General features: G+C 36.6%; 1 protein-coding gene across 1 annotated transcript in view; it reads left to right on the forward strand.

Annotated features, from left to right (window-relative positions):
• The first annotated feature begins 9,248 nt into the window (after positions 1-9,248).
• The window catches only part of ADGRV1 (adhesion G protein-coupled receptor V1), a 276,070-nt gene continuing 273,121 nt past the window's right edge, over positions 9,249-12,197 (forward strand). Inside the window, exons 1-2 of the mRNA XM_066568694.1 lie at positions 9,249-9,355; positions 11,568-11,730. Of these exons, the coding sequence (XP_066424791.1) occupies positions 11,709-11,730 (22 nt within the window). The 5' untranslated portion in view covers positions 9,249-9,355; positions 11,568-11,708. The remainder of the gene's footprint in view (positions 9,356-11,567; positions 11,731-12,197) is intronic.

Consider the following 12,197-nt stretch of genomic DNA (forward strand, 5'->3'; position numbering starts at 1 on the left):
TTTTGTGTGTATATATTACACATTGTATCTACCTTGAAATAGTACTCTGTTGTATATAAGGGACGGATCAGTTAAAATAAAGGTATTCACAAGACTGTCTAGGTACTCCCTAGCCAAATAGCATCAACGCAAGCAGTACATTTCTCTCAAGAACATAGAGGTTTGCCTGAAAGAGTAGAAATATTCTCAGTTACAGAAGTCAGCACAAAATAACAAGCTGGCCATTTCATGCAGGTCTGATCACTGCTGTTTGTGAAGAAGCATGGAGTAGTACTAGCATTTAAATGTGATATTGTTCCTACAGGAAGTTCCTACAAGTTCATTGAAGCTAATTTTCTGGCTTTCTTATTCTGCGCTTGTGAAAAGAGCCCAGTGGATACCTAGTGTAGTCAGAATTTCCTCATACCAAAGTTTCTTATAAGTCCAGACACTTTCTAAACCATTTAGTAACCTAGTTAAGGGTATTTTCTTGACACTTGGGCTCACAAAACATTCTCCTTGCTGAGTGTTTCAGGTGTAATTAACTGTGAACAGTGTGGTTTCTCCTAGACTGGCACAATTTCTTCTTTCATAGCATCTTACCAATCAAAGCCTCAGAAATAAGCTTTCTATTTTTATCATGGGTCAGAAGCACAGCTTGTGCTGATTAACACAGCTGAACTGAAGATTTAGATAGAAGCTGGTATCCAACAAAGCTTGGATTGTCAGATTACATGACAAATGTGTGAACATATTTGTAGAAGTCCCAGACTGATTTTATTTTTGGGCATGCTAAATGCAGGTAGAATGAGCCTTCCACCACTGTATTTCTGGAAAGAGCAGTGTTGAAAATAACAAAATTTAATTAATTTCCCATAAGCCCAAAGTTATCTTGTGGGATCTTGAGGAAAATTAATTTTAACTTCGAGATTTAGGATTTCATCTATTAAGAAGTACCATAACTTGTAAGGAATATTTGCAGCACCGAGCAGTTCTGTTTTGTTTTCTAAAGGAAGCTTTAGTAATAGAAGTGAAGTAACTGCAGTTATCTGTAGCTGGGAAACTGATGACTCAGATCCTATTCATGCTTTTGAAAGACTGTTTTATGAGACTCATCAGAGCTGTGGGTGGATCAGTAGAGGAGTTTGAAGTCAGAGTTTGTACGCAAGGGTGCCTGCAGTGGTATCTAATGATTGACCCATCATGCACCACTAATGTAATATCCTTTTGGAGGTTTTTTTTAATCTTTGGGTTGTGAGGCTACAGCAAAGATCAGGAACAGGGAATTTCACCATTTCTTTTATCTACAGAGGTATACCACCAGGTCAAAAAAGAACTGCTGAAGCAGCACTCTGCCTTAGAACGGGGAAAAAAGTACTGGAGTTTGCTTTGACCCTGCTACACCCATGTGTGTAACCATTTGTAACTGGTGACATTTTCCCATCAATAACAAAAGAGTATATTCCAAACCTGATGAACAAGACTGGGGCTGCATCGCTCCCATGAATGCTAATAAGAATACAGCCTTTCTCTATTCTCATGTAAGTTACTTTGCATATCCTAATAGTGCATTCTCAATGAGCAAGAGGGTCAGTGTTAATCACACCATGGCATTTCAACAGCATCTGCATGGATCTGTACCACATTCCTCTTGGTCATGTTATTTCTTGTGTGGCCTGATCAGAGCTTGGAAGTATACACATAGAAAGATTAGGAAGATCTTAAGAAATTTTTAGAAAGGAGTTGTAAGGAAAATGTAGAGGGGGGGCTGATATAACTTGTTAGTAATTTTTTATTAAAATCCCAAACGTATTCTTTCCATCTGGAGGCTATCCCATGTCATGTGCCACCACTGTTTTTGTAAGCCATTCTATGATTTGGTGCCACCAGTCTAGATTTGCATTTCAATAACTAGTGTCAAAGTGTCTAAATGTATATTTTAATTCCTTGAATGACAAGATAAATTTTTACTCATTAAGAGATTCACACAAAAATACATGTACAGCCTTTGTCTGTCTCTGCTTCTCTGCTAGGTAATTGGCAGTACACTGGTAGTACAATTGTAGGAAATAGTAATGTCAAGGTAGCTCTGCAACTCCAGCACACACCAAAGGAAGTTATTAAGACATGACTGTAAGATGCAGTAAGAGGAATTTTTCAAGATCTTTATAAAAGTATGCAAGAAGCAAATAATGCTAAATCTACAGACACTGTATAGTCTGTTCTCCGGTAGAAATATTTACATATATACATTTAGCTATAATCATAAACCCTTAATATCACTAAGTCCAACCATTGATCCTCAAAACTACCATAAATCCTTTTTATTTAGCAAGGGTCCAACAAAAGAAAAATGGCTTAAAATGACCCAGAATGTATTTGTTTAATTTATTATTGTTATGGTTTAAATGACAGTAAATGAAAAAATACAATTGGATTGAGACTGTATTTTCCCTGTGTGATATTGTACATATTTGCTGTTCCCCTTTGGTTACTTGACAGGAATCAGTAACAATACACATTAATGTGTATTGATAATAGAAATATGCTGTGTGCCTTTCACAATGCAGCCAGTAGGGTGGATTGGTTGTTTGATATTTTATTTTCAAAAACTGTAAATAACTGCAAATTTGCTTCTGATTTACTGCTTAAGTACCCTCTGAATAAGAAAATCTATCAGGGAGTCCATTCAGTTATGGTAAAAAGTATGGGAAAATGCAGTATAGTTTCTCGAAAATGTCTTTCAAATTAATCACATATGGATTTTGTTATTAGATTTGGAATTCCTATCTGTTGATGAATAACTGTTTTGGTAATGTAATAGATGAAATTATTTTTGGAGTGCGTTTGGGTTTTTTTTTTTGGTTGTTTGAGGTTTTTCCTTGGGGTCTTTTGGTTGGTTGGTTTTTGGCTTTTGTTCGTTTGCTTTAAAGATTATCACAAATTTTTTCCAATTTTTACTGTATGACTGTAGTAAATCCAGTCAATAGCTATTACTATTTCATATGTTTTTCCTGCGTAAAGTAAGGAAACCTTTCAGTATTTATCTTCTTTTTCTTCACAGGGAATATTTGCGCTGTCTTCAAGTCTTCATCTCATTTGTTTTCAATTAATTAAGCATTCAGAGTATGTTGACTTCTGTTTTCTTTCTCTAGGCCTCGGTTTCTGGGAATTTGATTTATTTAGATCCTCCCTGAGTTACAGCATTGTTTTTAAAATGCAGATACCAGTATTTATGCAATTTCAAATATCCACCCCTTTAGTTCCACGTACAAAAGTAATTCCACCATCTCAACTACTTGTCACTAATCTGCTGTTGATGTGTCTGAAGATGACACATGCTTGTTTTTTCTTTCCCAGTCACAGAATCACATTGGACACTTATGGTGAGTGGCTTCTCTGCTTGAATTTCTTCAGAGGAAAATGATTCAGAAGACCTTTATTTTAGCTTTGAAGGTATTCAGCAGTGTTAATATGACTTGTTTTAATGGAACCAGCTTATCCGGTGAACTCTGTATTACTGTAATACTCTCATTCCTGTTCCACTAATATTGATAACACAAACATTCAGTTGTGAGTTTTGTATTTACAGGGAGAGAGTGTGGAGGAGATCTATTTGTAATCCTTGTTGAACTACATATTACAAATATCTTCATGTCTTCATAATGAAATTTTATGTCTGTGACAAAAGATACTTGGGTCTCCACATCTTCCCCTATTGCAGTTGTTTTTGATGGTCAGTGTGATTTCTACTAAGAGCCACACCAGGTAGGAATTACAGGAGAAACGAGAGAGCTCTGATGACTGCAATTGGCTTTGGTACATGTCAGCATACAAAAGGGTATAAAATGCTTCTGGATCTTGGGCCAGTGGGGCAAACCTGAGGCTACAGGCAGCTTATGTGTAGATCCCCCATTGGCAGGGATGCCTTCAGGGTACATCCAGCCTGAAGGAAGGGAATACTTCTGTGTAGATGAGTAATAGCAGTAAGATCCGGTCACATATGGAGATAAAATGACAAAGTAGCTCCATAGGTGCTTTGTTGCTTTGTGACTGTGCATTCTCTAAAGCCAAAATCTGTAAATCTGTCTGTTTCTGAACTTGCTGATATTATAACCCTTTAAACCTGCTTATGTAATATACCATATTGGGAAAGGTTGTATCTTAGTTGATACAGACTTTCCTCACAAGTTTCTACAATGAATGTATTCCATATTGGTTCATTGTTACCTGCAGCTACCGCTGACAAAAGCTTTCTCTGGCAAACTGTCCTTTGATATCATTCCACTGGGAAGTGGGAAAGTGCCCTCATACTGGCGTCGGTGCCCCTGCAATCCTGTCAGCTCTGCAGCTGCCTCTTCCATGCATCTTCTGTTCTTACCATGTGAGCAGAGGCCTATAGGCAAGGAAGAGAATTCTCTGAAATATCCTAGCATTACTTTCATCCTTTGTTTTAAGCTGCTTCTGGCTGGAAGAGTGGTATATGCTGAGCAGCTTTTTATCAAAGGGAAAGGGAACAGTAGAAGGGAGTGGGAGCAGGACCAGGGAGGCTATCTCATGGAAAGGGTCTGATTCAGAGTCATAAAAATCTTCTACATAGAAACAGGTGTGACATCCACAGCCTGATAAACTCTTTGTTTATGAGCCTTCCATTTTCACCTATAAGGGCATATAAGTCTAAATGAAAGTGTTGGATTAATGCTCTCTGCTCCTGACATTAGTAATAAGTAATAATATTGTAGTTGTAAACATCTTACTATGCTGCCTTTCAAATTTTCCACACAAAATTGATTACAACAAAAAACATATATAGCTATTTGTAATATCAAATACTTACCAGTATACAGCTTAAGAAATGGTTATTTTTCATACAAAACATGTTTGTTTCAATTTTGCATCTGTCATTTCTGGATAAATGTGGCCTATTTCAAAAAAATATGAAAATACTTGTAAAATAAATAATCTCATTCAACTTTTTAAAGCACTTAATATATGATTACAAATATTCAGTTTATGACATAAATATGAGAATGATCTACTTGAAACAGACTCTTGGAAGGGAGCATGTTCATGAATTTTAAAAGAGATTCCTCCCACTCTCATTTTCTTACAACTTTTGTCTTTCTATTTGATTTAGTTTCTATACGGGACAGTAGAACACATCAGAAACCTTTAATTCTTTTAGAAAGTATCAGGGATGTGAATGCAAATATGTTACTAGTAATCTTCATCAGGAGAGACAGTAACATAGCCTACATGGCATCAGTAAAGTGTATGCAAGATATTAATATGCCTACTGTGACAAGTTGTATTTAATGGGAAGCAACAAAGAGTCTGTTTTATTAGTTTTCCTCCTCACTCAAGTAATAAATCTTAAAAGCTTCAATATTGATTCAATGAAATGAATGGTTGAATCGTTATGGAGAGACTCTGGCAAATGGACAAATGCTTCCATGGTTACATTGAGCTATGCAGTATGGTTACTGAGCTTTGCTGTTTTCCTCCCTCTGCCATTGAAGTAGAATAACAAGCCACAGGGAAGCACCACACATGATGAGTGTAAACTGGAAACAACTTTAAAAGATCAAGTTAGCTGATCTTATACAGATTTTAAACAATATAGGATTTATTATTTTATACTCTTTGCCCTAAACATGCATTTCAGTAGTTTTTCCTTTGTATATCACTTTCCCATGGAATGGTTTTATTTCTTGCCTGAACAACCTCTCTTTTGATTTGGAATGCCACAAATTAAAAGACCGTGTGAAAATGTGTTTCATGGTGCTGTTACATGAGTTATATTTTGTAGGAAAATTTATGCATTAGATGGTGTGCCTGCATCAATGTGAGCTTTTGCAATACCTAGATAGCAAATAACAAATCATGTTTAGAACTTTTATATGCAGTTGCTTTAGGATCCTTTGCAGTATAAAAATAATTAACTGGTTTTATTTTCAATCTGCTTGCGTTTGAGGTACTCAAATTTCAGGTGTCACAGGGAATAAATTATTATAAATGCATTACATTTTAGAAAGACAAAAAAAACAATGACATACAATTATTTAATTAGAAATAACATTTTAAAATGTTACAGATCAAGTATTATATTAATAGAAGGAAATCATGAATGTCTTCAAAGCACAAATGAAACTGTATGTATGAAAAGCAGATTTATTGACAATAGTTATATTATTTCCCTTGGAGACCAACTCCAAAATAAGCATGTTTTCTACTGTATTAGCATTGTTTTATTATTTTCTCCTGTGTGTGCTTGACAGTCCTCAGAAGCACCATCTCAGCATTGGAATGCCAAATTGTTTCAGCACCTCTTTGTACAGGCAAGGATGAATGCCAGGATTCCACACAGCCAGGAAAATAAATTCATAAACATGGAAAATAATTACTTCTGAAACAAAAATTCTGGCCTTAAAGCTTTCCATTGAAAGTTTGTATTTATTGTAGGTACTTAATTTCAGTTTCTCAAGTAATTTGTCTTTAATTCTGAGGGGGGAAGGTAATCAATTAGTGAGAAAACATTTCAATGTTTCACTTAAAAAGAGAAGAGTCAATTCTTAAGTTGAAAGATTAAGGGATTTTGTGTTTCCAAGTAGTTCTTTTCCTCATTCGAAAGGAAGCAAACAGAATGCTTAGTTGTGAGCTGGGAAAGCAAGTTAAGTTGTATACAGCATCTGGAATCCTCTTGCTTTTATTTTTAAATAGTTTTTGAGGACTTTGAAATTAAGACCAAATTAGATGCAGGAGATATAGAGAGGTTTTAATATTTTTATTATATCTTACCTTCAAAAAAATGTGCTTTTGTTAACCATTCTATTTGAATTTACAGTCTAGTGCTTGACATGCTCAGAAGTTGTGTGTTTTGATGGATTTTTTTTAGATTATACTTGTAATACTTATTTTCTGCATAGAATGTACATTATCAGTGACACACTGCAAATGAAGAGGTGAACGCACTTGAAGAAGCAAGACTGCGACTTCATTTAGCAGCAGTCACTGCATAAGAGAAGCAGGCAGGCAGGTCTTGACAAGTTCTCATCTGGCTGTTTCTTCACATGGCACACAAGCCAGTAAGCATGCACTTTGGTTTGAAATGAGCTATGTAACATTGTAAAACCATACCAACCCTTCACAGATGACATTCTTGCATCATTAGAGTGACATAAATGATCTAAATTGTCTCAAAATGGCATGATGAGCTTGATCACCCAAATCTAAGATGCACTAATTTGAAACAAGGCAGTTATTTTCTCATTAAGTGTTCATTTTTCGTACAGTTTAATATTTAAATTGACATTTTTAAAAAGCCATGTCACTTTTTGAGGATGTCTTGTCAAATGAGAATTCATTAATCAAAAACTTATGATTATATGAATAGTGTTTCTGTTGTAATGTGAGTTAAAATATAGCAGCCTTTAATGAGCAGATGCTAGGAACTATTTTCTTTTTCCTAATACTAGGAGTAAATCAAGTTTTTATGTTAAAAGCTCTTTTAAAATGTTAACATCAGCATGCTTTATCTGCATACAAGTAAGGATCTGTACCATAAAAACGTTAATCTTTATTAAATTGATCATAGGAAGCACAAACAAATTAATGTTTGTCCACTGAAAAAACCTTAAAAAACATCTGAAAAAGAGCACGATATGCTTGAAAGTTCTCATTTTTCAGTTTCTTAAATCCTGGACATTTCTAAAAAATAGAAGATCATTATCTGAGTTTACCTATATATGTCAGCACATGAACTAGTCTGGCATAAACCGATCAGTCAGAAGTGTAATACTCAAATTTTGTTATACAGTCTTCTCAGTTTATTAGCATTGTTTGCATTTGTCTATTTTTTCTATTTCCTGCATGTGTTTGTTTATTTATCAGGAACCTATGCAGTAAAATCAAGATTATGACATTAAAGCATTCTCAGCCCAACAAAAGGATGTGGTAAAGTTCATGAAAAAGAGCAGTGCAAGTGTCTGGTGTCAGGTGTCACTCGGCAGTGGTTTTGCATTTCTCTGGCATTGGGAGGCTGGATAGGGGTCTCCAGAGAGTGCAGGTAGAACAACCAAAAAGTGATCAGAAACCTCATTTCACATTTTGAAAAAGAGACAACCCAACCATGATTCTAAACTGCTATGGGATAGTCAGAAGCCTGCTAGTACAGACTAGTCAGGCTGTGAGATGAGCACACCTCTTTGGTATAAGTTTTGGTTGGTTCTGCCCTCTTTTAAAGCTTGACTTAGCATAGTTCCCTGAAGACTATGCTACTAAAGCCATGTTCTATAGTTCTGGCTGCTGTTTCTTTCAATACTGCCAGTTGGAAGTGGTCCCCCGTGTGAATCACACTAAATAATAAGGGAGAAAGGCGAATGCAACCTAGATGTCAGCAAAACAAACAAATCAGAATCAAAAATCGAGCACATGCTGCACATGCACAGGGAAGGATATTAGTGCTTGTGGCCATCTCTAGCATGGTTTATCTTGCAAAAACACTCAGCACCATGGACCATCATTCAAAGAAAATCCACTTTAAAAAAACACAAACAAACAACTAACAGCTGACTACCTAGACCAAGTTAATTTTTTGGAGGAAAATATTCTATATCTTGAGATTGCTCTGTGAAGAAGCACGATGAGCTTCAGTATCTGCCTCTATCTGGGGGATATTATGTATTTTTGAAGTGCATCATATTGGAGAGCTTGATTTATAAATAAGAGGTAAAAATAACTTGTCTGTTATATCATAATTAAGCATTGATCTATGAAAGAGCTATGCACATGCTTCTTGTTCCTTGTTCTGAGTAGTTGAACCTGTGCAGGACCAAAACTTCAACATTTTTTGAATCTCTTTGTTTGGTACTTGCATCCAAATAGGTGCTTAGCCCAGAATTCTGAAGCTTGGATGTTGCAGGTGAAAACACAGGTGAATTTTAGTGGCATTTATGAATAAAAAAATATTATAGCATTTATTTTTGGTTTTTGATATTTGTAGATTAATATTTCAGTACCTCTTACTGAAAACCAAATGGCACTGATATAACACAAAAATCTTACTTAATAGAAACAAAAATGTAAAGAAGAGAAAGTACACATTCCTGAAAAGCCTTTGTAAGGTGTTTTTTTCTTCTTGCTTCTTTAAGTCATGTGTTCTTTCTCAGGAATTTGTTTCTAACTCCCTCTTCTATGGTCTTTTCTTTCAGATGATGCCAAATGAAGGGAAAAGGCAAGGTTTCAAAACAAACAAACAAACTGGGGTCTGTTGTTTCTGGCGCTTTCAGTATTGGTTTACTTGCAGCAGAGCCATTTTTTGCTTACAGAGTTTTAATGATTTCAGAACAAAGGGTATCCAAACAAACAAAGAAGTGAGGTGTGTACTTAATATACCTTATTTACTGCTTTTATTGAAAAGAGAAGCTAAGGCTGACCTGGAGGCATAATTCTGTGCAATGCCAGATCTATTGTAGGTCCAATACCAGTCCTGATTGTTTGTCTCTGACATTTGTAAGGGTTGGGAGTGCAGTGTGGGCTGCATGCTGAATTGTTAAAAGTGTGTGTGTAGAGTGTCTGATGTCAATCACCATCATCCTTCCAGCTACTTGAGGACTATCACTGACAAAATCCTATGGTAGCTGTCTCTCATCTTCACATGTAACAAAAGGAAGCACAGATCCCTGGAGTGGTATGATGAAAATGAAAAAAAGTAATTAGGAAATCCTCAGAGTTTGAGAGAAAACATGGAGTGTACCACGTGTTGAGTCAGAGGGCACAGCAAAAGGTGCAGTCATTTTGGGTCTGAATGCAGTCTTCTGGAAAGAATCCATGAGAATAACCACATGAATTACTGAGCCCAAGTCTGAGTTCTCATTCATCCTTAGCTTTCCAGCTCAGTAATTAGCAATGTTTTATGTGCTCAGGCCTTCTGTGATTGAGAACTAATGACTGCTAAGGCAGCCCCTCTGATTGCTAGTAAGAGGTGAGCTTTGTACAAAAAGTGGATGAAAAGAGGAAAACATAAGGTAAATTATATAAGCTGAAACAACATTGTAGAATAAAAGATAAAAATAGTCTTATACCTCTAGTATCCTTTTGGCCAGTTGATCCACAGAAGAAAAACAATATGGTATTTAGATTTTAAAGCTGAAATATAATAACAGTATGGTATTGAAAAACATGCTGCTTATCTCTCATGTTCATGCATTAAATTCTGACTGGTGGAAAATTTTGCATTTCTAAAGCCAATACTACTAGTATTGGCTTTAGAAAGAATGCTTCTTGCTCCTTTTTTTTTTTTCCAAGATGAATATGCATAATAAAGTATTGATCAAAAAAATATGGCCAGATATATACCCAGGTGAACTAGTGCAAGAAGTGATTAAACATATAAAACAGATTACCAAAGAGAACAACCTGAATTCCTTTTACATGCACAGCACAGTTGTTTAGAAGCAAAAAAATACACTTAAAGTTTTTTTTAAAAGAGAATTTTTGTAATGTTAGGTGAATCATCTCAATATTTCCTCAACTCTTAAGAAGTGGATTTTTTTGTGATTATTAATGTCTACTTTTCCATATGCATATTAGATTGCCCATGACTTTATCAGTTATACTGCAAATTTTTATTTATCAACATTGATTTTCTCTTTAGCTGTATACAGAGTCAATAGAGAGATTCTTCTTACCTAACAAAGCTAGGTAGTAGTCTGAGATAACTATTTGGACTCCCTATTTTGTCAGAGGAGGGAAATAACCACCTCTTTGAGACACTTCATCCTATTCTGCTATGAGTCTACACTAGACTGGATGGCTTGTTAGGTGGAATGCTTCTACTATAAACATCATTTTTATAAGCAAATTGTTTTTAGTAAAATGCTTTTTACTAAGTAATTTTTCTAACCTTTCATCATTCTCTAGCATTTTCTTTACCTTTCCATGTCTGTTTACATTATTCCCAAATTATCATAGCTTGGTACAGATTGATGTAGTGACTAGGCTAATGACATCAGGAGGCATAGAGTATACTAGATTCTGTCTTGGTTTTGCCTGAATACTTCTGTGCTCTATTTATTCCTTCTCTCCTTTACTGGATAAGAAGAAATTTTGATACTTATATGCTCTTAAGTGGGAGAATCTGTGCGTTTGGGGGCGAACACTGACAACATCTGAGTGTTGCCTTTGTTTCTGTCTTGTGGCTCAGGATTTTCTTGGGATGGTGGTGACCGTTAAATATGAATCTGATATTAGCTAGAGTGAGTCTGAAATGCTTTATCTAGGATTGGAAATTGTTTCTCTAGCAGAGAATTGTTTCTCCACCCTGAGCACTGAATAGCTGTGCATTAAGATGAGCTGCATGTTCGGGTGCCACTGAGAACTTGAATCCAAAATCTGTCATAATCCAATAATAAAACCTGTCAGTTTTGCTGTACAGAATAATACAACAGTGCAGCCCAAGCTGAGTGGAAGACCTGCTAAGGCGCTGGCGGGAGGGGCTGGCTCTATCTCAACTACGGCAGTGCAGCGGCAGTTGCTGGGCTTTGAAAAAATTCTGTCCTCTTCCATCCCACCCTTTTTTATCTCCACAGCAGTGGGAAGGCAGCAGCAGTCAGGAGAGGGAGGAGAGTGCTGGGCGCTGCTCAGAACAGAGGGAGGAGTAGGAGACGGGAATGCATAATGCGTGAGTGACAGGGGGTGTGCAGGCGGCTGTCGGAGTCCAGAAGACGCGGATGTTCCTGTCCCCGGGTCCAGGTACGTTTATTGTCCCTCTCTCTGAGGCAGTAGTTGCTTTGGAAGCATTCTGTATCAGCTGCAGAGATGTTCCCTGTCCAGCCTGATGATCTGCAGGCAGCACCTGTTGCGGCAGGGACGGGGTTTAGCAGCGACAGACGCTGAGCCTGTGGCTCATCCATCCATGAGGGGCTGCTGGAGGGTGACAGTCTGCTAAGGTTTCTGTTGTTCCAGCAGCTTCTCTTCCTGCTCTGCAAAGCCAGGCAGGGTGGAGACGGTAGTCTTTCCAGTGGAAAATTCTGTTCTCAGGGGATGCTATCAGGATGCAGCTCAGTCTGAAGCCAACAATTTTTGACTCTCAAAAAACAATAAAACATTGGCAATTTAAATTAGGAGAAAATAGAAGAGGAGGAGCTGCCTATGCACTGTGTATTTTAAAGGAGAGTGAGTTGAAAGTAAGAATGAATTTTTCAAGTCATTGTCTAATA

Source organism: Molothrus aeneus, chromosome Z (assembly GCF_037042795.1).
Source record: "Molothrus aeneus isolate 106 chromosome Z, BPBGC_Maene_1.0, whole genome shotgun sequence".
Lineage (NCBI taxonomy): Eukaryota > Metazoa > Chordata > Aves > Passeriformes > Icteridae > Molothrus > Molothrus aeneus.